The sequence below is a fragment of the Citrus sinensis genome, chromosome 5, assembly GCF_022201045.2.
Source record: "Citrus sinensis cultivar Valencia sweet orange chromosome 5, DVS_A1.0, whole genome shotgun sequence".
Taxonomy (NCBI): domain Eukaryota; kingdom Viridiplantae; phylum Streptophyta; class Magnoliopsida; order Sapindales; family Rutaceae; genus Citrus; species Citrus sinensis.
In genome coordinates, this window is record NC_068560.1 from 24,653,889 (window position 1) to 24,681,835 (window position 27,947).

At 41.7% G+C, this 27,947-nt stretch overlaps 5 protein-coding genes and 1 non-coding gene across 14 annotated transcripts in view; 2 read left to right on the forward strand and 4 right to left on the reverse strand.

The window, feature by feature from the left end:
• Positions 1–5,607: 5,607 nt before the first annotated feature.
• On the reverse strand, positions 5,608–8,390 carry LOC127902365 (uncharacterized). Its single transcript, XM_052441273.1, has 4 exons — positions 7,284–8,390; positions 6,660–7,178; positions 5,898–5,959; positions 5,608–5,839 (listed from the first exon to the last, which is right to left on the reverse strand). Exons 1-4 carry the CDS (start codon positions 8,388–8,390, stop codon positions 5,608–5,610), a joined length of 1,920 nt encoding a protein of 639 aa, XP_052297233.1.
• An 8,883-nt stretch (positions 8,391–17,273) lies between these two features.
• Positions 17,274–18,059, reverse strand: LOC127902366 (uncharacterized). The gene has a single exon (XM_052441274.1). It carries the CDS (start codon positions 18,057–18,059, stop codon positions 17,274–17,276), a length of 786 nt encoding a protein of 261 aa, XP_052297234.1.
• Positions 18,060–19,536: 1,477 nt separating this feature from the next.
• Positions 19,537–22,556, forward strand: LOC102611272 (bifunctional L-3-cyanoalanine synthase/cysteine synthase D1-like). Of its 3 annotated transcripts, none has more exons than XM_006471677.4 (11): positions 19,541–19,773; positions 19,935–20,002; positions 20,134–20,243; positions 20,578–20,635; positions 20,745–21,008; positions 21,102–21,239; positions 21,383–21,434; positions 21,632–21,711; positions 21,863–21,922; positions 22,047–22,127; positions 22,310–22,556. In XM_006471677.4, exons 2-11 carry the CDS (start codon positions 19,937–19,939, stop codon positions 22,397–22,399), a joined length of 999 nt encoding a protein of 332 aa, XP_006471740.2. In that variant the 5' UTR covers positions 19,541–19,773; positions 19,935–19,936; the 3' UTR covers positions 22,400–22,556. The 3 variants fall into 3 exon arrangements, 2 of the variants coding, with proteins under 2 accessions (XP_006471740.2, XP_006471741.2); XM_006471678.4 differs by having other exon boundaries at positions 19,542–19,773; positions 20,189–20,243; XR_008054926.1 differs by lacking the exons at positions 21,383–21,434; positions 22,310–22,556 and having other exon boundaries at positions 19,537–19,773.
• A 178-nt stretch (positions 22,557–22,734) lies between these two features.
• Positions 22,735–22,896, reverse strand: LOC112497806 (U1 spliceosomal RNA). Its single transcript, XR_003064788.2, has one exon. It is a non-coding gene; the product is annotated as a U1 spliceosomal RNA (small nuclear RNA).
• LOC102619574 (probable RNA helicase SDE3) overlaps positions 22,735–27,947 on the reverse strand; it is a 90,884-nt gene continuing 85,671 nt past the window's right edge. Inside the window, exon 6 of the transcript XR_008054921.1 lies at positions 22,735–22,804. The gene's annotated coding sequence lies outside the window, so the exon portion shown is untranslated. The remainder of the gene's footprint in view (positions 22,805–27,947) is intronic.
• Positions 22,761–27,149, forward strand: LOC102611751 (bifunctional L-3-cyanoalanine synthase/cysteine synthase D2-like). Of its 7 annotated transcripts, none has more exons than XM_052441931.1 (11): positions 22,761–22,888; positions 24,207–24,287; positions 24,378–24,487; positions 24,579–24,636; positions 24,927–25,190; positions 25,266–25,403; positions 25,504–25,555; positions 25,743–25,822; positions 26,112–26,171; positions 26,273–26,353; positions 26,513–27,149. In XM_052441931.1, exons 2-11 carry the CDS (start codon positions 24,249–24,251, stop codon positions 26,600–26,602), a joined length of 972 nt encoding a protein of 323 aa, XP_052297891.1. In that variant the 5' UTR covers positions 22,761–22,888; positions 24,207–24,248; the 3' UTR covers positions 26,603–27,149. The 7 variants fall into 7 exon arrangements, 6 of the variants coding, with proteins under 6 accessions (XP_052297891.1, XP_052297890.1, XP_015383874.2 ...); XM_052441930.1 differs by lacking the exon at positions 22,761–22,888 and adding an exon at positions 22,918–23,445; XM_006471680.4 differs by lacking the exon at positions 22,761–22,888 and adding an exon at positions 23,471–23,751.

Genomic DNA, 27,947 nt, shown 5'->3' on the forward strand with positions numbered 1-27,947 from the left:
CTTCTTCTCCAGAGGTTCCTGCGCACACAGACAGGTCAGAGTACGCCGGTTGTTTTCCCGGTGCAAACCCTCCGACGCTCAAGTCAGATATGAAGGTTCGGGGAACGCTTGCCACAAATCTTATGGCTTTTGGGTAGTTTTCTCTCTTTTAGAATTATTTTTATCTCTCTTCTAATCTCAAAATCGCTAACCCTTTTACCTTCGTTGGCTACCTTTTTATAGGCTTCCTCTGAGTCCCGGTCTTCCGCAGTTTACGCCCGTTGTTCTCCCCACCCTCGGATGTGGATGTCCCATTATCGTCATGGTGGGCGAATGGAGATGGACCTCGTGCCTTGATTCTCAGATAGGAAGGCACGTCTCGCCAACTGCCGTTGACCGGGTCTCCTCGCCTCGAACCCTAGCGGGAGTGACCCTATGCCTCTAGCAGGGGTTCGGCCTCGCGAATGACGTGCTTTTGGATGAGCAGGATATTCCTGCCCCTGTTCCCTTGCTCCCTGGCTCTTACAAGACACACCTACTCGCAGACTTCTGCCACCAAACACTGCTCATCACGTCTGGTCTCGTCGGAGTATTTCCCTCAAACACCGGTCCCCCAGTTTCTAGTGTTGAGAGTGAAACGAATCAAGACTGGAAACTTTGGTGGTCTACTCGCCTTCGCTTGGTCGAGCAGATCCTGGCACGCCTGGCTTCTGGTCTCGCCATAAACAGGCTTTGAGACTTGGCGAGCCTTTGCATGCCTTTGAAAATTTTTCGAATGCTTTGGAGTCTGCTCGCCTTCACGTGGTCGAGCAGATCCTAGCATGCTTGGCTTCTGTCTCGCCATAAAACAAGCTTTGAGACTTGACGAGCCTTTGCATGCCTTGGAAATTTTTTGAATGCTTTGGAGTCTGCTCGCCTTCACGTGGTCGAGCAGATCCTGGCATGCTTGGCTTCTGTCTCGCCATAAAACAGGCTTTGAGACTTGACGAGCCTTTGCATGCCTTGGAAATTTTTCGAATGCTTTGGAGTCTGCTCGCCTTCGCGTGGTCGAGCAGATCCTGGCATGCTTGGCTTCTGTCCCGCCATAAAACAGGCTTTGAGACTTGACGAGCCTTTGCATGCCTTGGAAATTTTTCGAATGCTTTGGAGTCTGCTCGCCTTCGCATGGTCGAGCAGATCCTGGCAGGCTTGGCTTCTGTCCCGCCATAAAACAGGCTTTGAGACTTGACGAGCCTTTGCATGCCTTAGTAAATTCTTCAATGCTTGGGATTCTGCTCGCCTTCTCGTGGGCGAGCAGATCCTGGCACGCTTGGCTTCTGGTCTCGCCATAAACAGGCTTTGAGACTTGTCGAGCCTTTGCATGCCTTAGATGATTTCTTCAAAGCTTGGGATTCTGCTAGCCTTCTCGTGGCCGAGCAGATCCTGGCATGCTTGGCTTCTGTCTCGCCATAAAACAGGCTTTGAGACTTGGTGAGCCTTTGCATGCCTTAGATGATTTCTTCAAAGCTTGGGATTCTGCTAGCCTTCTCGTGGCCGAGCAGATCCTGGCATGCTTGGCTTCTGTCTCATCATAAAACAAGCTTTGAGACTTGGTGAGCCTTTGCATGCCTTAGATGATTTCTTCAAAGCTTGGGATTCTGCTAGCCTTCTCGTGGCCGGGCATATCCTGGCATGCTTGGCTTCTGTCTCGCCATAAACAAGCTTTGAGACTTGGTGAGCCTTTGCATGCCTTAGATGATTTCTTCAAAGCTTGGGATTCTGCTAGCCTTCTCGTGGCCGAGCAGATCCTGGCATGCTTGACTTCTGTCTCGCCATAAACAGGCTTTGAGACTTGACGAGCCTTTGCATGCCTTAGATGATTTCTTCAAAGCTTGGGATTCTGCTAGCCTTCTCGTGGCCGAGCAGATCCTGGCATGCTTGGCTTCTGTCTCGCCATAAACAGGCTTTGAGACTTGACGAGCCTTTGCATGCCTTAGATGATTTCTTCAAAGCTTGGGATTCTGCTAGCCTTCTCCCGGCCGAGCAGATCCTGGCATGCTTGGCTTCTGTCTCGCCATAAAACAGGCTTTGAGACTTGGTGAGCCTTTGCATGCCTTAGATGATTTCTTCAAAGCTTGGGATTCTGCTAGCCTTCTCGTGGCCGGGCAGATCCTGGCATGCTTGGCTTCTGTCTCGCCATAAACAGGCTTTGAGACTTGTCGAGCCTTTGCATGCCTTAGGTAATTTCTTCAAAGCTTGGGATTTTGCTAGCCTTCTCGTGGCCGGGCAGATCCTGGCATGCTTGGCTTCTGTCTCGCCATGAAACAGGCTTTGAGACTTGGTGAGCCTTTGCATGCCTTAGATGATTTCTTCAAAGCTTGGGATTCTGCTAGCCTTCTCGTGGCCGAGCAGATCCTGGCATGCTTGGCTTCTGTCTCGCGATAAAACAGGCTTTGAGACTTGGTAAGCCTTTGCATGCCTTAGATGATTTCTTCAAAGCTTGGGATTCTGCTAGCCTTCTAGTGGCCGAGCAGATCCTGGCATGCTTGGCTTCTGTCTCGCTATAAAACAGGCTTTGAGACTTGTCGAGCCTTTGCATGCCTTAGAAATTTTTTCGGTTCCTAGTGACTGAATTTCCTCGACATTCTATCATATGCTGAATTCAACTTACATGGAATTGTTTCTGTTTGAGGGAAATACTTCTGTGAGACCAGACGTGATGATCAGATGTTTGGTGGCAGAATTCTGCGAGCAGGTGTCTCCTGCAAGAGCCAGGTAGTAAGGGAACTGGAGCAGGAATATTCTGCTCGTCCACGAATATGCCATTCGCGAGGCGGAACCCTTGCTAGAGGCATAGGGTCACTCCCGCTAGGGTTCGAGGCGAGGAGACCCGGTCAACGGCAGTTGGCGAGACGTGCCTTCCTATCCGAGAATCAAGGCACGAGGTCCATCTCCATTCGCCCATCATGAAGATAATGGGACATCCACATCCGAGCGTGGGGAGAACAACGAGTGTAAACTGCGGAAGACCGGGACTCAGAGGAAGCCTATAAAAAGGTAGCCAACGAAGGTAAAAGGGTTAGATTTTTTGCTATTTGAACTAAGAAAATAGAGAAAACAACCTAACAGCCATAAGATTTGTGGCAAGCGTTCCTCGAACTTTCATATCTGACTTGAGCGTCAGAGGGTTTGCACCGGGAAAACAACCGGCGTACTCTGACCTGTCTGTGTGCGCAGGAACCTCTGGAGAAGAAGCTTTACGAGGAGAGATCCTGGTCGTGGTGAAGTTGATCGAGCAGAGACCCTGGTCGTAGAACGAGGATAACCAGAATCTCGCATCAACATTTTGGCACCGTCTGTGGGGAGTTGAGCAAAAAGCTTCTGTTGATAGCAAGAAGAGAAGGAAAGCAACTGAAAAGCAATGGAGATAGGAGGAAGTAGCGCACAAGGGGGGGATAGGAGGCTTAACGATTCCGTGACGCTGAGGGAGATAGCCAGCGAAGCACGGGAAAAAGCCATGTTTGACCGGATGGAACGGATGGAAAAGCAGATGCAGACATTGACAACCATCTTGCATGAACTGCGGAGCGAGCCAAGGGTACCCGAAGAGGAAAGGGTGAGAGGTGGTGGAGTGGCACCAGGTCCTGATAGTGTGAGGAGAAGCCAAACCACTAGGAGATTTGGTGGTGAGAAAGGTAACATACCTTTGCGGGGAGAATTTCATAGAGAGGAAGACCAGTCCCCGGCAAGACAGATTTTTAACGAGGACGACGGGGTGGTGAATGCAGAGGAAACAGAGTTGAGGCAACACTTGCATGATGTAGAGCAAGAGCGGGATCAAGTTGCAGCACGTGACCCTGGTCGTGCAGTGCAGCTGGAGGAGGAAGTGCGCAGGCTAGCGCAGATAATTGACAACATGCAAGGAAGGAGCAAAGCTCCTGGTTGAAGGATAATGCTGGACGAAGAATCACCGCTCGCAGCAGAGATCATGAGGGCAATTATTCCGAGAGATTTCCGCCTCCCAGACCTCAGATACTCGGGAACAACTGATCCGCTGGTGCACATAGAACGCTTCAACGACATAACTGGGGTACAAGGATTATCTCAATCCCAAAGGTGCATGGTGTTCCCACTATCCCTTGAGGGACGTGCACGAGAGTGGTACAACAAACTTCCTCGGGGCAGCATTAAAACCTTCGAGCAGATGTGCCAGGAATTCGCAGAGCAGTTTAGTGGGGCAATGGCACCAGAAGATGACATGATAGAGCTGAAAAACATGAAACATGGGGAGCAGGAAACCCTTCGGGAATTCATCAAGAGGTTTCATCATGTAGTCCTCGACTTGGGGGCCTTCAAACACCTTCAGGCGTTAAGGGGATTGAAAGAAGGGGTGAAGATAGGAAGGCTGTGGTACAACTTAAGAAGCAGAGTTATTCAGACGTATGCGGCCGCATACGAGCAGAATCCCAAGCTTTGAAGAAATCATCTAAGGCATGCAAAGGCTCACCAAGTCTCAAAGCCTGTTTTATGGCGAGACAGAAGCCAAGCATGCCAGGATCTGCTCGGCCACGAGAAGGCTAGCAGAATCCCAAGCTTTGAAGAAATCATCTAAGGCATGCAAAGGCTCACCAAGTCTCAAAGCCTGTTTATGGCGAGACAGAAGCCAAGCATGCCAGGATCTGCCCGGCCACGAGAAGGCTAGCAGAATCCCAAGCTTTGAAGAAATCATCTAAGGCGTGCAAAGGCTCACCAAGTCTCAAAGCCTGTTTTATGGCGAGACAGAAGCCAAGCATGCCAGGATCTGCTCGGCCACGAGAAGGCTAGCAGAATCCCAAGCTTTGAAGAAATCATCTAAGGCATGCAAAGGCTCGTCAAGTCTCAAAGCCTGTTTATGGCGAGACAGAAGCCAAGCATGCCAGGATCTGCTCGGCCACGAGAAGGCTAGCAAAATCCCAAGCTTTGAAGAAATTACCTAAGGCATGCAAAGGCTCGACAAGTCTCAAAGCCTGTTTTATGGCGAGACAGAAGCCAAGCATGCCAGGATCTGCTCGGCCACGAGAAGGCTAGCAGAATCCCAAGCTTTGAAGAAATCATCTAAGGCATGCAAAGGCTCACCAAGTCTCAAATCCTGTTTATGGCGATACAGAAGCCAAGCATGCCAGGATCTGCTCGGCCACGAGAAGGCTAGCAGAATCCCAAGCTTTGAAGAAATCATCTAAGGCATGCAAAGGCTCACCAAGTCTCAAAGCCTGTTTCATGGCGAGACAGAAGCCAAGCATGCCAGGATCTGCTCGACCACGTGAAGGCGAGCAGAATCCCCAAGCATCGAAGAAGTCACTAAGGCATGCAATGGCTCACCAAGTCTCAAAGCCTGTTTTATGGCGAGACAGAAGCCAAGCATGCCAGGATCTGCTCGACCACGCGAAGTCGAGCAAAATCTCAAGCATTGAAGAATTTTCCAAGGCATGTGGCGAAACCATATGCCAAGCCAGAACTTGCTCAATCAGACGAAGACGAGCAGATTCTCAAACGAAAAATAACTCATGATTACAACACAAGAAAGTAATCAAAAAATATTTTTTAATTTGTTAATAATTAACAGAGGAGAGAATCTTCACAAACATGGTTCATTATAAGACAAGAAATACATCAAGAAGATGATGGATCAGTAAGCCGAGCAGCGTCGGCGGGCTGGGCCTCCTCAGGTGCAGGGGGGGTATCACCAGTTGCGTCTGGGGGGGTGCTCGCCTCGCCAACATCAGCAGGGATTGCATGAGAAGGAGAGCTTTCCTCCTCAATCACGATTGGCTCCACCCCTTGGGCATTTTCCTTGGCAGCCTTTTCCAATCCCACGCGACCAAGAACCACTGAGTTTCTACTGCTGGTCCATTACATTACCCAACACCAGAAACTGGGGGACCGGTGTTTGAGGGAAATACTTCGGTGAGACCAGACGTGATGAGCAGATGTTTGGTGGCAGAATTCTGCGAGCAGGTGTCTCCTGTAAGAGCCAGGTAGCAAGGGAACAGGAGCAGGAATATTCTGCTTGTCCACGAATATGCCATTCGCGAGGCGGAACCCTTGCTAGAGGCATAGGGTCACTCCCGCTAGGGTTCGAGGCGAGGAGACCCGGTCAACGGCAGTTGGCGAGACGTGCCTTCCTATCCGAGAATCAAGGCAGAAGGTCTATCTCTATTCGCCCATCATGAAGATAATGGGACATCCACATCCGAGCGTGGGGAGAACAACGGGCGTAAACTGCGGAAGACCGGGACTCAGAGGAAGCCTATAAAAAGGTAGCCAACGAAGATAAAAGGATTAGATTTTTTGCTATTTGAACTAAGAAAAGAGAGAAAACAACCTAACAGCCATAAGATTTGTGGCAAGCGTTCCCCGAACCTTCATATTTGACTTGAGCGTCGGAGGGTTTGCGCCGGAAAAACAACCGGCGTACTCTGACCTGTCTGTGTGCGCAGGAACCTCTGGAGTAGAAGCTTTACGAGGAGAGATCCTGGTCGTAGTGAAGTTGATCGAGCAGAGACCCTGGTCGTAGAACGAAGATAACTAGAATCTCTTCATAAAATAAATAACGGCAAATACTAACAGAAAGAACTTGAAAATATCAACGACTCTTACTAGAAATATTTCCTGAGATGTGCTGCGTTTCATGGGCGCTTCACTTCGTGGCCGTCCATGCGAACCAGCTTATACGCTCCTGGTCCAACTAGCTGCTTGACTCTATATGGTCCCTCCCAATTCGGACCGAGCACTCCTTGAGTCGAGTCTTTGGTGTTCTGATTTACTCTCCTTAACACCCAATCTCCGACCTTGAATTGCCGTACAGTCACCTTCTGGTTATAATACCGGGAAACCCTCTGCTGGTAAATGACTGATCGCTCGGCTGCTTGCTCCATTTTTTCCGTCAGCAAGTCCAAATTCAAACACATCTGCTCGTCGTTTTCTTGCTCGTTGAAATGATCTATTCGGTGTGTGGTCGTTCTTATCTCAGCTGGTATGACCGCTTCATGTCCGAAAGCCAAGGCGAACGGTGTCTCTCCCGTTGCTGTCTTATGGGTTGTCCTGTATGCCCATAGTACGCCTGATAGCTCATCAACCCAAGCACCTTTCTTTGCTCCAAGCCTGATTTTCAAAAGCCTCTTGATGGTTTTGTTGGCTGCTTCTACTTGTCCATTTGATTGGGGGTGAGCAGGCGAGCAATACTTCAGCTCTATCCCGAGGTTCCGGCAGAAATCCCTGAAGCTGTGATTATCGAACTGCCTGCCATTATCCGTTACCAAGGCATAAGGGATCTCGTACCGACAGACCAGGTTTCTCCACACGAAGTCTGTCGTTTTCTTCTCTGTAATCCTGCTAAGGGCTTCGACCTCTATCCACTTCATGAAGTAATCTATAGCAACTATTGCATGCGTTGCTGCTCCTCGTCCCTTTGGCAGCGGGCCGATCAGATCAATCCCCCATTGAGCAAATGGCCAAGGGGAGGCCATGGAGGTGAGTTTCTCTGGGGGTTGGTTGGAGAAACTTGCAAAACTCTGGCAGCTTACACAGCTCCTGGTCTTCTCCTGTGCATCCTGGTACATTGTTGGCCAGAAATATCCCTGCCTTAGAACCTTGTGGGCCAGTGACCTCCCACCAGAATGATTCCCGCAAATTCCTTCATGTACTTCTCTCAGTACGTAATCCGCGTCGTCCTCATCTAAACATCGAAGGAAAGGTAGTGTATACCCTCGCCGATACAGTACCCCATCAATCATCGTGTATCTCGAGGCCTGGGCTCTAACCTCCCGAGCTCGCAACTTATCTGGTGGTAATACCCCGTCTCTGAGGTATGAAATTATCGGGTCCATCCATGAGCATTTTTGCTCTATCCGCAGCACCCCCAAATTCTGCTCGATGCTAGGGCTGGACTTCACCTCCAAAGGGACCGACTTTGGTATTTTTGGGTCGGCTACTGCTGCCATCCTGTCCAAAATGTCTGCTCGACTATTCTGCTCCCTGGGGATTTGTATCACCTCCACTGCTTCAAATTTCCCCATCATCTGCCTGACTATCTTCAGGTACTGTTCCATCTTCTCCTCTCTTGGTTGAAATATTTCACTGACATGGTTCGCAACCAGCTGGGAATCAGTCTTAATCTTAACTCTGTCTGCTTTCACGGCCTTAGCCAATTCCAAACCTGCGATCAAGGCTTCATACTCTGCCTGGTTATTTGTGGCTGCAAATTCCAACTTTACAGCATAAGAGATCTCCTCTCCCTCAGGGCCTTCCAATACAATCCCTGCTCCTGAACCCTGCTCCCCTGGCGACCCATTCACAGACATCTGCCATACTTGAGCTTCGCCACTGTCTGTAACTACATCTTGCTGGTCTAAACATACTTCAGGCTCTGTGAATTCTGCTACGAAGTCGGCCATTGCCTGAGCCTTTACCGCTGCTCAGGGTTTGTAGTCTATGTCGAACTCGCTCAGCTCTATAGCCCACTTGACGAGCCGACCAGAAGCATCTGGCTTGTGCAGAGTTTGACGCAATGGCTGGTTTGTTATTACCGAGACTGGGAATGCTTGAAAATATGGCCTCAACTTTCGAGCCGCAACTACAAGGGCAAGTGCCCATTTCTCCAACGGTGGGTATCTGGTCTCAGCGTCGAGCAAGGCCTTGCTGGTGTAGTATATCGGATGCTGAACTCCTTCTTCCTCTCTCACCAGAACAGAACTGGCGACTCGATCCAATACCGTCAAATACAGATATAACTTATCCCATTCCCTCGGTGTGGACAACAGTGGAGCTTGCTGCAAGTACTGCTTCAGGTTCTGGAAGGCTTCCTCGCATTCTGGTGTCCATTCAGTTTTCTTCCCCCTCCTTATCACTTGAAAGAATGGCTGACACTTATCTGTAGCCTTGGATATGAATCTGCTCAACGCCGCCAACCTCCCCGTGAGGCTCTGCATTTCCTTCAGGTTACGAGGAGACCTCATCTGCATAATCGCCTGGATTTTCTCGGGATTTGCCTCAATCCCTCTATGGCTCACCATGAATCCAAGGAATTTCCCTGACTCGACCCCAAAAGCGCACTTCTCCGGGTTAAGCTTCATCTTATACTTCCTCAAAAGCCCGAAGGTCTCCTCGAGGTGTCTGACATGTTCCTTCGGGATTTTGGATTTGGTGATCATGTCATCCACGTACACCTCTATGGTTTTCCCGATCAACGGCTTAAAGACTTTGTTCACCAGCCTCTGATAGATGGCCCCAGCATTTTTGAGACCAAATGACATTACCCTGTAACAGAACAAACCCTGGTTAGTGATGAAAGCCGTGCTCTCCTCATCCTGCTCGTACATGGGGATTTGGTTGTATCCCGAGAACGCGTCCATGAAACTAAGCAGACCGTGTCCAGCCGTTGAATCTACTAGCTGATCGATCTTTGGTAAAGGGAAGCTGTCTTTTGGGCACGCCTTATTCAGGTCTGTGAAATCCACACACATCCTCCACTTGCCATTTGTTTTCTTTACCAACACCACATTCGATATCCATTCAGGGTAATTGACTTCCCGAATGAACCCTGCTCTCAAGAGCTTCTCCACCTCGCCATTTATGGCCTCATACCTCTCCTGGTTGAAGCACCTCATCTTCTGCCTTACTGCCCGAGCGCCTTTATTTATTGCCAACTTATGACATGCTACCTCAGGGTCAATCCCAGGCATGTCTTCGTGTGTCCAAGCAAACACATCGTCTTTCCCGGATTCTCTAGTCCCAAGCTTACTGTTTCCAGATCCTCTACAGGTTCTTGTCTGCCGTTCTTGTTTTCCACTCGGGTATCGAGGGATGTTATCTGCATTGTTTCCCTTGCTGCCGAGGAGTAGCAACTTCTTGCGATCCTCTGGTCTCCTCGTACCACTCCAACTACCACATTTACCCGGTACTTCAGAGCCAGATAGTGGTTGGACAGCACTGTTTCCTCTGCATTCGCCACCCCGTCGTCCTCGTCAAAAATCTGCCTTGCCGGGGACTGTTCTTCCTCTCTATGGAATTTTCCCCGCAGGGGTATGTTACCTCTCTCACCACCAAGTCTCCCGGTGGTTTGACTTCTCCTCGTACTACCGGGATCTGGTGCCACTCCACCTCCTCTCACCCTTTCTTCCTGGGTTACCCTTCGTTCGCTCCGCCGCTCATGCAGAATGGTTGTCAAGGACTCCATCTGCTTTTCCATCCGTTCCATCCGGTCGAACATGGCTTTTTCCCGTGCCTCACTGGCTATCTCCCTCAGTGTCACGGAATCGTTAAGCCTCATATCACCCCCTTGTGCACTACTTCCTCCTGCCTCCATTGCTTTTCAGTTACTTCCCCTCACTTCTTGTTATCAACAGAAGCTTTTTGCTCAGCTCCCCACAGACGGCGCCAAAATATTGATGCGAGATTCTGGTTCTCCTCGTTCTACGACCAGGGTCTCTGCTCGATCAACTTCACCACGACCAGGATCTCTCCTCGTAAAGCTTCTTCTCCAGAGGTTCCTGCGCACACAGACAGGTCAGAGTACGCCGGTTGTTTTCCCGGCGCAAACCCTCCGACGCTCAAGTCAGATATGAAGGTTCGGGGAACGCTTGCCACAAATCTTATGGCTTTTGGGTAGTTTTCTCTCTTTTAGAATTGCTTTTATCTCTCTTCTAATCTCAAAATCGCTAACCCTTTTTCCTTCGTTGGCTACCTTTTTATAGGCTTCCTCTGAGTCCCGGTCTTCCGCAGTTTACGCCCGTTGTTCTCCCCACCCTCGGATGTGGATGTCCCATTATCGTCATGGTGGGCGAATGGAGATGGACCTCGTGCCTTGATTCTCGGATAGGAAGGCACGTCTCGCCAACTGCCGTTGACCGGGTCTCCTCGCCTCGAACTCTAGCGGGAGTGACCCTATGCCTCTAGCAAGGGTTCGGCCTCGCGAATGACGTGCTCGTGGATGAGCAGGATATTCCTGCCCCTGTTCCCCTGCTCCCTGGCTCTTACAGGACACACCTGCTCGCAGACTTCTGCCACCAAACATCTGCTCATCACGTCTGATCTCGTCGGAGTATTTCCCTCAAACATTAATTAAAACGAAGGGGTGGACAGAGCTTGGTATACTCTAGTAAATACGAATTTAAATTGCTAGCCAAATAAAAAGGTTGAAATTAAAACCATATTCTTGTGAATAAGTCCGTCCCCAGTACCCGACGCAAGAACCAAGTACATATCGGTGACAGGGAAATAAATATGAACTCTACTTTTGGCGGGTGACCACTATTTTTTGAAGGCACGGGCGACAAGTGATTTTAATTATTCAAATTTCATTTTCACTTGAAATTGTTAAAAATATTACGAATTTTTTTAGTAATTATTATTTTTACATAATTTAAGGAGAAGATATAACCATCCTCTTTGAGTTTTATAATAGTAATTAGTAAAACAATATAAATTTAAGGGTTATTCTATGATGTTATGATTAAAGTTAGGCATCAATACCATAACTAAATATAAATTATGTAAATAAAATATAAAATTTGTAAATTTAACATAAAGCTTGTAAACCAACATTAACTGTAAAATAAAATATAAATTTTAGAAATTAAACATAAGACTTATAAATAGAAGGTAAAACAAGTAAATTAATATAAAATTAATAAATTGATGTATTATTAGTAAATAAAACAAAAAACTTGCAAACATAACATAAAACTCATAAATTACCATTAAGTGCAAAATTAAACATAAGTTTTAGAAATTAAACATAAGAATTGTAAATAAAAGATAAACAAGTAAATTAAAATAACATTAGTAAATTGATTTATTACTAGTAAGCAAAACAAAAACTTGCAAATATAAATTAAAACTAGTAAATCAACATTAACTGTAAACTAAAACATAAATTTTGGAAATAAAACAAAAGACTTGTAAACAAAAAGGTAAAATAAGTAAATTACTATAAAGTTGATAAATTGATATATTACTGGTAAATAAAATAAAAACTTACAAATATAACATAAAATTAGTAAATTAACATTAAGCACAAAATAAAACATAAATTTTAAAAATCGAGCATAAGACTTGTAAATGGAAGGTAAAACAAGTAAATTAATATAAAACTAGTAAATTAATGTATTAATGGTAAACAAAACAAAAACTTGCAATTATAATATAAAATAAGTAAATAAACACTAACTGTAAAATAAAACATAAATTTTGAAAATAGAATATAAGACTTGTAAAAGGAAGGTAAAACAAGTAAATTACTATGAAGCCAGTAAATTGATGTATTACTGGTAAGTAAAACGAAACTTACAAATACAACATAAAACTATTAAATCAACAAATGCAAAATAAAACATAAATTTTGTAGATTATACCTAAAACTTATGAATTAAAGGTAATTTTTTTTTTTTGATAAATTGGGGCTCAATCAAGAGCTAGAGAACAACATAACGAGGAGTAGCAACCCTGTAGGCATCATACAAAAGAATGGAATTAGCCTCAATCGGATGACTAGGGTACAAAGTAACACCAATGGGCAAAGAAAAAACAAGGATCGTCATGTAGTCTGCAACAGAGTTCACCTCTCTGTAAACGTGGGAGATAAAAACCTGCCAGTCCTTGTTGAGATACTTCTTTATAGCATAAATAATATAGGAAAACTCGTTAGTGAGCACTAACTGTTTGGCCAACATTTGGGTTGCACACAAGCTATCCATTTCAATCCTGAGCCGTCTGATGCCAAGGTCCCAAGCAAGGAGGATGCCCTGATATAAGCCCCACAACTCAGCCAACGTAACAGAACAAGAACTAATCATCATTCCAAAACCTGAGAGCCAACGACCAGACCAGTCGCGAATCACCCCACCCACTGTCGAGACTCCATTAGCCTTATGAGCCCCATCTGTGTTCAGAGTACACCAAGGCCATGTAGGGGGGATCCATCTAATCCATTGCGCAACCTTAATCTTCCTCGTGACTAGAGCATGGTTATGAATCTTACACATCTCAGCTGTGCACATAGAGACATCAGCCATCAAAGCTCCAGAACTTGTAGAGATTTGATTAAAGACAAATTGGTTCCTCCAATACCAAATCCTCCACATACCAATACCAAAGAAAACGGACCAGTTGGCTATATTATTAACATCACTTTTGTCTTCAATATTCATACAAAGCCAGTTAGTAAGATTGGACGAAAAGAGAGCTTGCCTTTTTACAGTCGGGACAACATTGAGCCAAAAAAGCTTTGTACCCACACAATTGCGAAGAGTATGTAAAACATCCTCCTTTAAAGCACCACAACGATCACAATTCACTGTGATGGGAAAGTGATGCCGAGTTAACTCAGACTTGGTCTTCAAGCGATCATGCAAAACTTGCAACAAGAAAATTTTGACACTCGAGGGCCTTTTCCACCTTCAAATAGACTTCCAGCGACAATCTTCAGCAGTCGAGATAGAGCTAGTAATAGAAAGGTAGGCTGACTTTGTAATGAACTCCCCTGTTTTTGAGTGGGCCCAAAAGCTAGTATCCAAACCACGAGAGGGAGAGGGAGGTTGTAAAGCCGCAATCTGTAGAATGATATGATTAGAGAGGAATTGCTCAAAACGATCCCACCACCAAGAGCCATCAGCCTTGCAACAATCAGCCACTTTACAATCAAGAATATGAGTAGGGACATTACCAATGGCATAGGTAGCAAGCGGCAAATCTTTAGTAACCCAGAGATCCCACCAGAAACGAACAAATATCCCATTACCCAAGTACCATCGCTGGCAAGCAAGAACATCACTCCAAACTACGCCAATTGATTTCCATAAATGGGAGCCATATCGAGTTGACAAGGTTTGGGGAAGTATATCGGCAGAAACACCATACTTAGCTTTCAAAATTGTAACCCATAAGCTGTCAGTCGAGGAAATCAGCCCCCAAGCAAGCTTCATATGCAGAGCTTTGTTAATCATCGAGAGATTTAAATCCAAGACCGCCATTTTCTTTAGGCTTGCAAACAGTGCTCCAACTGATCATGCTAATTTTCTGTTGTGGAGAAGCTCCACTTTAAATAAAACGCCTGCAAGCTCTGTCAATTCTATCTCTTACTCCATCTAGAAGCATCACGATTTGCATAACATAGATAGGGATGGCCTGCAGGACCGATTGAGTTAAGGTAATATGACCAGCCAGAGATATATGTGAGGTTGTCCAGCCCGAAAGCCTTTTCTCCATCTTCTCAACAAGCTCATTATACATGCTATTAGACACCCTGGAATGTTGTAAAAGGACGCCAAGATCTTCAGTGACCGAAAAACCTAGTAAGCCTGAGATAGCAGCCGCCTCACTAGCATCCACATTCTTGGAGAAATAAAGAAGGGTTTTGTTCTTGTTAACCTTCGAATCAGAGCTATAGCAAAATGATTCCAAAACTAATGAGATAACTTGAGCCTGCTCAGCAGAAGCTTCAGTAAGTAACAAAAGGTTGTCAGCGAAAAAAAGATGGGATAAAAGAATACCATTACGAGCAAGGGTAATAGGTCGCCACTTCCCAGCATCAACCGCATTGAGGATACCATGGCTAAGATGCTCAATGCAAAGCACAAAAATGTAAGGTGACAAAGGATCCCCCTGGCAGATCCCTCTTGAAGGAATAAAAGTATCAGTGGTTTCCCCCTTCCAGAGAACCCGCATGGAAGTTGACGTGATGCAAGCCATAATGACTTGAATTAACTCCGGCGGAATGCGAGCTTCACTCAGAGTCTCGTTGATAAACTCCCAACTAAGGCGATCATAAGCTTTCTCGAGATCTACCTTGATGGCCATAAAACCCCTAGGACCAGTCTTTTTACGCATTGAATGGACAATATCTTGAGCCACCACAATATTCTTCATAATGTATCTTCCGGGGACAAAGCTGGTTTGATGTGGCCCAACCAACTGATGAAGAATAGTTTGGAGTATGTTTGCAATGATTTTTGTGATTGTCTTATAAGTAACATTACATAAAGAAATATGACGATACATTCTTAAGGATGTTGGGTTCTCAAGCTTAGGAATAAGAACCAAAAGCGTGGAGTTTAAATCACTAGGGAGATTTATGTTCTTGAAGACATCCTTAACTAACTTGCAGAAGGAGGATCCCACAGTGTCCCATTGGGTTTAGTAGAAAATTGCATAGAATCTATCAGGACCAGGGGCCTTTAAAGGATGTATATTGAAGACGGTTTTTTTAATCTCAGCATCATCCACAATGTCCTTGAGCATAGTAAGAAGAGCATCATCAACTAAGGAGAAATAGTTCGGAGGAGGATAAGGCCTCAACTCCCGATGCTCACACGAATAAAGAGTAGAAAAAAATTGTATAGTATGGTCTTTGATCTTGTCATTCTCATAAATCCAAACCCCTGAGCTATCTTGGATAGCAGTAATATTATTGCGTCTCCTACGGGAGAGGGTTTTCTGGTGGAAATAAGAGATATTTCTATCCACGAGAAGCAACCAATCCTGACGAGACTTCGGAAGCCATAAAATTTCTTCCTAGCTCAAAACCTCCTTCAGTTATGCTCTAAGTTGTTTTTCAAGATCAAGAAGCCCATGAGAATAATAGTCTTCTAACGCCTTCTGAATGCCACCCAACCTAGCCAAAAGATGTCTTTTCTTCCAAAATATATTACCAAACACGTCTTTGTTCCAAGCCGATACTTTAGTCGTGAAAACATTAGCAGCCTCCATATAATAAACTTCTTGATTCCAAGCTTCATTAACAAACTGCTTGAAGCTATTATTCGTAAGCCAAGCCACTTGAAAGCGAAACAGATAGTTGCCCACATTTCGTAGAGACGGATTAGTGCACTTTACCATAATAGGCCTATGATTAGAGGAGACTTTAGGAAGGTGGAGGACACTGTAGTCTGCAAATCTCTGAACCCAATCATCATTACAAATTACTATATCCAGTCATTTAAGAAGATTAACCCTTGACCACGTAAAGCGAGGTCCATGGAAGTGAAGGTCATGCATACAATGGGTATGGAACCAGGCCTGAAACAACCTGCATGTATCGACACCATTTGGAGACCCCATTTTTTTCTCTGAATCATACAAAATAGTATTGAAATCGCCACCTAACATCCAATGACCTTGAACTGAAAAGACCAAACAACCTAGCTCACTCTATAGATACTTACGGAGACTTGGATTGGGGCTCGCATAGATGACAATAATCCAAGAAAGCAGATTATTATTCCGAGAGACCCTAAGATGAATGAATTGAGAATGATTCCAGATGATCTCCACTTCAAAAATATCCTTCCACAAGACCCAAATTCCACCTGAAAAACCTTCAGCCTCCACTCTATGAGACTTATCAAAGCCATTATTTTTTATAAAACCATCTGCTTTAGTCTTAATTATTCACGGTTCCATTAGAACCACCATAGTAGGCTTGTAATTCTTTACCAGAGTAGAAAATGTGCGACAAAAAGAGGAGGACGCAGCACCCTGAGTGTTCCAAAACATGGTTTGTATAAACATGAAAGAGATAAACATGAGAGCTCGAAACTTTACTGAGAGCGCTCCAAAGACTCTGAATCAAACTCCATAGCAGAGTCAGCCACAACTGACACATCTCCATTAGATAAAGAATCTTCGGTTCTGTCTACAATATGAAAATTATTAGAGACTTTCACATTCTCCTGACCTTCCCGCTGATTCACACCATTATTAGGAGGGTCCCCATCCATATAAATATTATTCCTCTCCGCATGAGAAGAACACGGATTTGACTGAGATGAGGAAGGATCGGCCGTTAAATTAGGAGGTTTAGGAAGCTTAGGGAAAGAGACAGCACTGTGGTGACTAGGATTTAAAGTTGTTAGGACGTGCATAGGAGTCGCAGCTTTAAAGTGAACATGCATGCCTTGCATGGATATGGGTGTGGCAGTTGGGCTACGTACAAAGGGTACATGAGAGTCAAAACCATTGGCATGCATGCCTTGCATGTCATTCGAGTTCATTATGGGGCTAGCGTGAGGATTCGACTCTTTGGGGAGGGGTTAAAAGTTTGGGTTCAAATTTTCGGGGAGGGTTTTTTTGGGAATGATGGACTTGGATTCCGATCTTGTGGGGAATTTTCTGTTGGGAATGTTATTTAACGTCTTTTTCATATTTTTGGATTGAGGTGCCAAATTCTGAATATTTCCCAACGTGGATTTAGCATTACCACGATTAATGTCCATAGCAATCCCCGCATAACTGGGGGTAGAATCCTCTTCAATCTCTGCTTCCAGGACACCAAATCTTAAATTCTAGAAGATAGGTTGCTTTTGGGAAGACTTCTGATTTTTCGGGATAGAATTCTCATTGGCTTTCCTTGTACAGGGTCTCCAGGTAACTACCATCCACGACCCAAACTTCTCAGTTGCCTCATTCGCCTGAATCTCCACGGTTGTGTAAGGGATTGGTAGAGCTTTTTCCCGTGGATCAATATCATCAGCATCCATGCAAGCATCCCTATAATGGCCAAACTTGCCACATCCAAAACAAATCGTAGGCATATACTCATATTCCACTTTTTGGACTCTCCCATTAAAGTTAAACCGGGATACCAAAGGCTTCTGAAGGTCTATCTCAACTGTCATCCGAGCATATTTCCCTTGCTGAGCTTCTACTGTTTTGTAGTCAATTCTAATCACTGGGCCAACAATTCCCCCCAGTTGTCGAATAATATTTTTATGATAATAGTGTATATTCATTTCAGCAAGTCGAATCCATGCAACAATCTTATCTATTCTGTTTGTCGAAACATCAAAAGAGGGAGTCCATTGTTGTACAACAAGATAATATCCCATAACCGTCCAAGGACCCTCTATAAGGACATACTCAACAGCTTCTGCATTGGTAAAACAAACTAAATAATAATCATGAGAAAGATCCACCACTGAAAATCCTTTAGTGACACTCCAAATTGATTTTAAACGTGCCATCAGGACTCTATAGCCTAGATTCCATCCTAAAATCTTAACCACCACAGAATGAACATACGGTTTTACCAATCTTTGCTGAACCCTATCAGAAAAAGCAATAAAAGGCATGGGCTCCTCCTCCCTAAAGATAACATCACCTTCCTCCAATTCCCAATCATCTTGCTTATCAAAGGAGATAGTTTCATATCGCACTTACATCCCCATGGCTATATCCGCATAAGAAGGAGGAGGTGGATTATCCTCATCATCCCTTTGTTCCCTGAATTTAGCCTTTTTGGTAGATCAGTCATCCGCTAGCGGTGGTGGGACTTCCTTCTCAACGTTCATTATAGAGATAACAATTCCTTTATTTTGTTTTCTAGTTCATGATCTACTTTTTTCAAAACAAAGGTAAAATAATTATTAATATAAGAGTTACTGCAAAAAAAAATTGCAATTGTAAAACAAAAACTTGTTATAACGTTTATTACCTTATATATTGATTATTTTTTTATTTAAATTGAATAATACTAGTTTTTCATTTATCTAATGCATGTGATGTGTTTATTAAGGATGAAACTTATTTAAAAAATTGGATTTTAAAAAAATATTATTTTAATATCTTTCATAGTTGTTGTAAGACGAGGTTATTTTGCATTTTTCTACACTTCATAAACAACAACCTTAAATGGTCTCTAAGGTAAAAAGTTTGAAACTAAATGAAGTATGCATAAGACTCAAAATTGGATCTAATTTTATTGATTTATCATATATGTGTCTAGTAATATAAGAATATTTTTTTTAATTTTGTATCTACTTGACCCATATCAAGATAAATAATTGTGCTTAATTAACTTGTGTAATAAATAGATATTATTATAAAAAATGAAAAAAAGTATAAAAATATCCTAGAATAAATATAGAATATATGGTTAAACTAATTTAATAAAACTTATTCCACTTTTTTCAATATAATTTTTTTTGTTTAATTGATGAGTAATTTTCTTTTGTTTAAAACTAGTATTTTTGTGTGTAAATGAATAAAATATTTTTCACTAAAATTTTGTAGAAACAATGTTAATTTTTTAAATAATTAATAATCTTGTATGAATTTACTAATTTTACTTTATATTTACTAGTTCTATGTATAATTTACAATATTTATATTTATCACGATATTAAAAATTACGGCATTATAGAATTTTCCTAAATTTAAGGGTAAATCCTCACTTATCCTTTAGTTTGAGACAATTATCCAATTAGCGTTTGTTTATTTTTAAAAAGTACTCAGAACGTTCTTATTGCATATTCTATTAAAATGTACCCAATTTCTCATCTATTTTTGGCATGTTGCAAGTTAGATTTGTTTAAATTTCAAGTCGATATCAAACTAAAATTCTATTTCACTCTTGAAAAATTTATATCTAACAATTATGAAAGTAACTGCGAGGGTGTTTTAATAAGTATCTGAAAATACAAAGGCTAATTAGGTAATTAGTTTAACCTATAGGGACTAAGGAGCAATAACCCAAAATTTAAATGTTTTGATGGGGGTTGTATTTATCAACATGGAGTGTCAATATCGCTAGTCGCTACCTATAACGGCCAGAGAAAAGGCAATCCGACGACGGAAATATGCGGCTATTAGCAAAACTGCACATTTTACATTCGCTTTGTTCCTTGACCACATCTGCAAGACTGTGCTACCAGATATTTTTTAACCGCGTCTATAAAATGGCATTAATTAATATTATCGACAGATGAGTTTGCTTGTGCGTAATTGCTCTGCTTTTAATGTAACTCTGGCCTCTGGCTGCTTGTGTGCTTCTCATAAGCAACTGTGGTGGGTTAACTTGAACTTTTTAAGCTTTGCTTCTGCTTGTATTAGTTTATGCTGATTCTTGGTTGAGAAGTTGGTTAAATTCTTTATTTTTGTTAAGTTGTATCTGGGTTCCAAGAAATCTATACCCTGTCTAATTTGTTGTGTGGCACTTGTTATGTTAGTTATGGTGCTTGAAGCTTCCATGGAAGACAACCACCACAAGCGTGCAATTAAGAAAGATGCAACTCAAGTAAAGTTCCTTCATTACGCTAGCTTATGCTTTTTAGCTATATATCTTCCATTTTCTCTTTAACAATATACACTTGAAGTAAATCAAAGGCTTGCTAATAAAGTGGCTGTCTGTGAACTGAACTTGTTCAGTTAATAGGCAATACGCCAATGGTGTATCTCAATAATGTTGTGGATGGTTGTGTAGCGCGTATTGCTGCCAAGCTAGAAATGATGGAACCTTGCTGCAGTGTCAAAGATAGGTAGGCCCTGTTCCATATTGAAGTTGGGCAGAAGTTATAACACTGAAGTGTTTAGTAAACACTAACTGTTAGAACTTGAAAGTTAAGCTAATTTGATCCCACGTTATAAGTTAAGTTAATATTCTCTACTATTTTTTTCATAATTGTTATTTAATAATCATATTTTCTATACATTATCTACTTTTATCTTATAGTTCTATTTTTTTTTTCGTATATCGTTTCTGTCTTAAAAGGTACAATCCCTCAATATCAAATATGGCTTAATCACTAATTGACTGTATTTTTTATGGTATCACAATGCTAATTTCGTTAATTTCTAATGCTCAACATGCAGGATTGCGCTTAGCATGATCAAAGATGCAGAGGAAAAGGGCTTAATAACCCCAGGAAAGGTATGCGGTCAAAATTCTTCATATCAAATGTCGCGCGTATCAATAGGACTACACATTGCAGTGAAACTTGTGAACTAACAAATTTTTTCCATTTTGGCTACGTGTAAAGTCTGTCCTGATTGAGACAACGGGTGGTAACACGGGCATAGGATTGGCCTTCATTGCAGCACTAAGGGGTTACAAACTTATCATTGTAATGCCGTCAATAGCTAGTATGGAGAGAAGGATTGTGCTGAGAGCTCTGGGAGCTGAGGTTTATCTTGCAGATCAAGCTGGGGGCTTTGAGGGGATTCTCAGAAAGGGAGAGGAGATACTAAGCAATACACCCAATGGTTTTATGTTTCGGCAATTTGAAAATCCTGCCAATCCTAAGGTTACATTTATGATTCTGTTCTGTTATATTTGCTAATTTAGATAGGCGTTTCAAAAGGTTACATTTATGAATCTCTTTTGTTTATGACTGTAGATTCACTATGAGACCACTGGCCCAGAGATATGGAAAGACTCGGGAGGGGATGTTGATATCTTAGTTGCAGGGATCGGGACTGGTGGCACCGTGACTGGCTCTGGGAGATTCCTCAAGGAGAAGAATCCAAATATTAAGGTTATAATTTGTCTTCCTGGAATTTGTTTGTGTGTGTTCTAATGATTACATAGACGAATGCTTGTTTTTCTTATATTGAGTAATTTTAATGAATGAATCTTCTACTTGAACTTATTTTGTAAACTTACTCTTCTTATGTTTAGGTATATGGAGTGGAACCAACTGAAAGTGCAATGTTAAATGGAGGACAACCTGGTCGGCTTTTGTTTTTTCTGTTTTTTTTTTTTTCCTTTTGGCCCTTTTAGATGATTGGGCTCTGCTCTGCTTCCACAAGCATGCATGCATAGTCTTTCTAGATCAATACATTTAAGATGGGTACATTTTTGGTTGCTTTGGTTTCCTTTCAAGCGTTGATGAGATGGGTAATATTCAAAGCTCATGACGTGTTATAGGAAATCATCTGATCCAAGGTATTGGTGCTGGTATGATCTCTAGCGTTTTGGATGTTGACATGCTTGATGAAGTTCTTACAGTAAGTCAAGAAAACATGTTGAATGTTGCTATTACTTATTTTTGAATTGACATGTAAAATTAATGTTCTAGCACTATAGTTACACCTGTCATTATCTTTGAATTCTTGTCATTGATTACGCTATCTGCCACTAAATTAAAATTCATTCCAGGTATCAAGTGAGGAAGCTATTGAAACCTCTAAGCTGCTTGCCCGTAAAGAAGGGTTGCTGGTACATATACACATGCTCTGTCTTTTGCTGAATGCGCATCCAATTAATGAGTTGTGCCATGTATTCTTGGCCTTTTCTCTTCTGATTTTGGTGCTAATTGTAGATTGATATAACTCTTTGGCAGGTTGGAATATCTTCTGGTGCTGCAGCAGCAGCTGCTATACAAGTAGCAAAGAGGCCTGAAAATGCTGGGAAGCTCATCGTCGTAAGTTTGATTTCATAACAAATTGGTCAATCTAAGTCAATTTCTCATTCTGTTGTCTATGCTAAGCCACAATAAGGCATTGTTCCAATATTTATATATATATATATATATATATATGTTTGTATGCATGTATGTGCGAACGATGTTGAGCATGCCATTAATTTCTTTTGCTTCTTGAGCAGGTGATTTTCCCCAGTGCTGGAGAGCGTTATCTATCGACTGAATTGTTTGAATCCATTAGAATTGAGGCAGAAAACATGACCATAGATTGAAATGTCACTCAAGTTTCGGCCTCAATTGAGTGAGGTGATGTAAGATAGAAGCTGATGTGTGTTTAGTGAATAGTGGTGTAAAAGCCATCGACAAAAATTTGTCATTTAACGGCGTTGAGGTTGCCGTTGAATTGAATCCAAAACAGTCTCTACACAATTCTCAGGTTTTTTAATTTTTCACTCAATACAAATTTTATTCCACAGCTTCAAAGATTGTTTTCTAGCACATTGCTCGATCAGCGAGCGCGCCTGCAGTGAACTCCATAATTTAACTCGTCAAAAAATCGTCGTTAAATTATAAGGCAGCATTACTACAAAACTTTAACTATACTTGGGAGGGGGCCGCGCGAACGCAGGCCCCCACTGCCACAAATTATGACGTAGGCTCAGCCACTTTGGGCTGACCTTAGGCGGGTGCACCTCCCAAGTGCAATGAAGGCCACCAACCTAGGCCATGAGCCTTGGTGATCGCCCATTGACCCCGTCCAGGTAAGTATGTTTGAAGGTTGCTTTGCATTCCGTATTTATATCTACTGTCAGAGCTGCTACTGTCATATCTTCTCGATGTGGGATAAAATTGGTTTTGTCAGTCATACTTTGTCAGAGTAATCAGTCGCGAAGAGAATATGATTAGTTTTCTTTCTCGTAACTTTTCACGCTATTACTTCCTGTGTATGGATGCTTTGTTATGCTTATGATCTGGGTAAAGCAAAAATTATGTGATTCATTATGAGAACTAGCTCAACATCAATATCTCCTCATCGACAGTAAAAAGATTATTAAATTGATTCTTGGTTAAGGTGGAGCAAGATTGGAAGGAGTGAATTGAGTTGATTCCAATTAATCAAATGCAAATTAAAAATTCAGATGGATGGTGGATTATAACTCCATAAGGTTTTTAATATTTCAAATACTTGTTACTCAATTGTTATATAAAGTTTGGTTGCTGACTATATACATGGAGAACGAAGTAGTACGAATGAGATGTTGCTGACAATTTCGCCCTTCGAAAGCTTTACTCTCAATGGCGTTTCACAAACTCAAGAGTGAGTGTGAATTCCAGGACATACCAAATTGTCTAGCTGTCAATGTTGTGAACTGTGAACCGAGAAATTTCCATTGAAAACTGAGGACTATCTTGTAAAAGTACATGTATTTCACTATTATTTGACTGAATATCATTGCCCGCTATAGTACATGCATAGAAAGCCAACAGCCGCTTTGTATTTATAAATATTTCTTTTTCTTGTCTGCTTTCTTTTGTCTCCATTGCAAATATATATATGTATACGTACATATGTATTATCTCCTCAATAGTTCACGTATTGTGGGGAAAAGTTTTCCATTACCAGGTTAGTAGTATAATGGTGTCTGGTCATATTTTTTTTTTCTACTGCAGATTTCACCTTGATGAAAACTGCACTCCAAGACTCATTCTTATGCTGCATAAAACTCTTTTTTTTTTAATTCCAAGAAGCCTATTGCTTTCCAAATATCTTCCCCAAGTTTTTTAATTTTTTGTTCACCATGTCATTCATCGGATGACTTGCTTATACTTCTGTAACCGTACAGCTTCCAGGTTCTGGATGCTAGAAATTCTAGAAAAAGACAGTACTGATATCTTAGCTTTAGTTCTGTTTATACTGATTTCTTGGAAGTAAATTTTTTCTCCGTCTGTTTTGTCTCTGCCTATAATTTAGAGTGATTCCTCAATTGGGGTTGTTAAATTTGTGAATTGGGCTTGATCTTGAGGAAATGCAATCTCCATTCAAAGAAATTTACATCTCTGTTGCTGTGGCATATCAAGGTTGGCAGTTTGATTTTGGATAAGTGTTTGCTAAGTAGCTCCATGGAGGACAATAATGCTATTAAGAGAGACGTTACCGAAGTAAATTTCTTTTCTTCTTATGATTATTGTGCTTTTGTCTTTGATTACCATAATCTTGCTGATAACGTGGGGGTATGTGGGCTTGTTCAGTTGATAGGCAATACGCCAATGGTGTATCTGAACAATGTTGTGGACGGTTGTGTAGCCCGTATAGCTGCCAAATTAGAAACGATGGAACCTTGCTCCAGTGTCAAAGACAGGCATACAACATACTGTATTGTTTTCTTCGTATCACGCTAATCTTTATATTGGACTTCACTTCATATTGTTTTTTTCGTGTTTGACTTGCAGGATTGCATATAGTATGATCAAAGATGCAGAGGATAAGGGCTTAATTACCCTGGGAAAAGTATGCAAGATAAACTTTCCAGTTATTTATGTTCAGTCAAGATTAATAATTTGGATCCAACCTATTGCATTTCTAAAAAATTGATAGCCACTTATGTCTTGGGAAAGGGGATTTTCAGCAGTTGTGGCATTTTTCTTGTAGCTTTGTATACAGTTTTTGAGAATACAATGCTTGTTTGACATGATCAATTTATATACAAGTCACTGTCAATGCATTACTGATGCTCAAATTAGTGACATATGAACTAACGAATCTCCCTTCTGAATATGTTGAATGATATGGATTAAAAGACTACCCTCATTGAGGTTACAAGTGGTAACACTGGCGTAGGATTGGCCTTCATAGCAGCAGCAAGAGGTTACAATCTTATCATTGTAATGCCATCAACATGTAGCATGGAGAGAAGAATTGTGCTCAGAGCTCTGGGAGCTGAGATTATTCTTGCTGATTCAGCTCTGCGCTTTGAGGAGATTCTTGAAAAGGGTGAGGAGATACTAAAGAAAACACCTGATGGTTATTTGTTACGGCAATTTGAAAATCCTGCCAATCCGAAGGTATTATGATGGTTGATATGGTAATGTAGGTTGGTTTTTGAAAGTGTATAAGAACCTCTGTCTTCATATGTGTAGATTCATTATGAGACCACTGGCCCAGAGATATGGCAAGACTCAGGAGGGAAGGTTGATGCATTTATTTCAGGGATAGGGACTGGTGGTACGGTGACTGGTGCTGGAAGATTCCTTAAAGAGAATAACCCAGATATTAAGGTTGTCTTGAGGGTATTGCTCTAGATAGTGTGTGAAACACAGAGAACCAAAGCTCCTGATTTAACATTTTAATGCTTTGCTTTCTCATGTCTATGTACAGGTATATGGTGTTGAACCATCTGAAAGTGCAGTCTTGAATGGAGGACAACGCGGTTTGTTTATTTTCATATCGTACCTTTTTCGTTCTTTTGTATTAGTCGATGATGGTGCTGTGGTGCACTTGCACAACTATCTGCTATTGCATATCTTCACATTAGTTTGCTAATTAATTTTCCTCAAACCTTCTGTATGGGTACAATTTCTTGATTGGGGTACACTGCATGCTGCTACATGTTCTAGGCAAGCACCTGATCCAAGGTATTGGTGCTGGTATCATCCCTTCTGTTTTGGATATTGACATACTTGATGAAGTTATCACAGTAAGTCATAAAATTGATCTTCACCTACTACATTTCTGCTGTTGTTCTTCTCCTACTCTGTCATTTCAAAAGAAAATTACTTATAATGGGGTTACATTGTAAAATGGGAAGTAATTATAAAGGACTAGTACTAAAGAGCTTTTCCTGCTACCGTTGTCTTGAGTTCTGTCTTTGACACTGACAACATCGGGATAAATAAACAAGTTCTGGGTGTGAAGAGGGCAAATAAGGCTCCCAGACAATTAAATTCTTTTTCACCGGCTACACTGCCACTAAAAATTATTTCCAGGTATCAAGTGAGGAAGCTATTGAAACTGCTAGGCTGCTTGCCTTGAAAGAAGGTTTGCTGGTATGTTCAAAAACTTAAAGATTGCTCGTAAGTTCTTACACTCCCTCTTTTGCTATCCTTTTAGGGCCTCTAGAGCTCATTAAAGCATAATTACTTGGCAGGTTGGAATATCTTCCGGTGCAGCAGCAGCAGCTGCTATACGATTAGCAAAGAGGCCTCAAATGGCTGGGAAACTCATTGTTGTAAGTTTGATTTCCTTTTAGTTGCTACATATACTTAGAAACCATATTGTACTTGACTTCGATTCTATAACAGCAAAGTTTTCTAAATTTAAATATTATTCAATTCATAATCTGATCTAAACCAAATTAACCATGTCATGTCTTTGGCTCCCTGTGCAGGTGATCTTCCCTAGTGCTGGAGAGCGTTATCTATCCACAGCACTGTTTAAATCCATCAGACATGAGGCAGAAAACATGTCCATTGATTGAGATATCAAGCAAGTTTATTTAAAATGCAATGCATATCTTTATGCTCTTTTGCCACCTGAGATATCAAGCAAGTTTATTTAAAATGCACTAGGAATGAAAGCTTAATCTGATTAAGGTTTAGAACGTGTTTTGATAAAAAAAATTGTGTATGGTCTTTGTAGCCATCCATTCACACTAGTTTGTTTCTTATGGTTACTCATTTCCTCTCCTTTTGAGTATATTTAGTTATACAGCTTGCCAAAAGGTCATTCCCAATATCTTTTCAGTAATGTCCAAATAGTGGAAACAGTTCTGCCATACACAATTAAACCAGCAACCAGCAACCAACCTCAAATTTGTTTGAATTAGATTCCACCAACTGCTGTTTGACAATGCGGGTTTTGCTAGCTTATGGCTGCTTTTGAATTTGTTGTTCTCTGTGTATAGAATCTTGCTGATTGTTTTTTTATTTTCATTAGCCAGCCAAAGCTGTATTGGGGCCAATAGCCTTGATGCCGAGTTAATGATAATGAACAAGTGACTGAAATTTATTTGCTAATGTTTTAAATCTCTTTGTATATAGTTACTAGATAGTTTAAATGAAATCTAATAGCTGTTCAGTTACTGATTGCAACTAAATTTTGGAATTAGTTTTCCTGTTAGCAACTAATAGATCCCAACCTTGCCTGAGAGTGCTAATTTAATTTATTAACTAAACAGGTTGCGTAAGCGAGTATCATCAATGAGAAACAGGGAGGTGTTTATTTGTTGTTTTTTTTTAAATTAATGAATCCAAATATAATTATATCCTCTAAAATTTTTAACGGTTTCCTGCTGTTTAGCTCAATAAAAAGAAACCATCTCCTTTTGATTACCGGAAATGGGTATCTTTCACGTCGTTCCTCATATTTATAATCACATCTTTCCTCACAATGGTAACACATTAATCATTACTTTAATCACCTTGCATCATATGACATTTTGGCCCCGAAATAAATATGTAGACAGCGTGATAACAAAACCACCAAGAAATAATAAATTTTTTTATTGGTTTCCTCTAATATCTTATATTTTCATTTTAATTTTTACTAAAATTGAAATATCAGAGAAAAAAATGATATGGAATGAGGAAAAAAAATGTGGCGTGCAGTACATTATGGATACAAAATCTTAGAAAAAGAAAATTTATTTATTTCTTTCAGTCATGTGTGATGTTTTGGAATTTACATGCGTTGATGTCGAAAAACAACCTCAACACTCAACATCTGAATTTGTTTTTTTTTTGGGAATTACAGCGCAAATCTAAGCTCAAACGCAAGTCTGATCACAACTTTCTATACCTGCCAACCAGAAAACACGGTTAGAA

Bases quoted from the DNA above. Each gene is read 5' to 3' on its own strand.
- LOC127902365 (XM_052441273.1), bottom strand. From the start codon at position 8,390: ATGGCCGACTTCGTAGCAGAATTCACAGAGCCTGAAGTATGTTTAGAC. The intron at 7,179-7,283 runs GTCTGTCGGTAC...ATAGAGCTGAAG, and splicing joins ACTTCGTGTGGAGAAACCTG to TATTGCTCGCCTGCTCACCC. The intron at 5,840-5,897 runs GTATTTCCCTCA...GTAATGGACCAG, and splicing joins TCACGTCTGGTCTCACCGAA to CAGTAGAAACTCAGTGGTTC.
- LOC127902366 (XM_052441274.1), bottom strand. From the start codon at position 18,059: ATGCCTTTTATTGCTTTTTCTGATAGGGTTCAGCAAAGATTGGTAAAA.
- LOC102611272 (XM_006471677.4), top strand. From the start codon at position 19,937: ATGGTGCTTGAAGCTTCCATGGAAGACAACCACCACAAGCGTGCAATT. The intron at 21,435-21,631 runs GTCGGCTTTTGT...GACGTGTTATAG, and splicing joins GTTAAATGGAGGACAACCTG to GAAATCATCTGATCCAAGGT. The intron at 21,712-21,862 runs GTAAGTCAAGAA...AATTCATTCCAG, and splicing joins TGCTTGATGAAGTTCTTACA to GTATCAAGTGAGGAAGCTAT.
- LOC102611751 (XM_006471680.4), top strand. From the start codon at position 23,683: ATGTATACGTACATATGTATTATCTCCTCAATAGTTCACGTATTGTGG. The intron at 24,288-24,377 runs GTAAATTTCTTT...GGGCTTGTTCAG, and splicing joins TTAAGAGAGACGTTACCGAA to TTGATAGGCAATACGCCAAT. The intron at 26,172-26,272 runs GTATGTTCAAAA...ATTACTTGGCAG, and splicing joins CCTTGAAAGAAGGTTTGCTG to GTTGGAATATCTTCCGGTGC.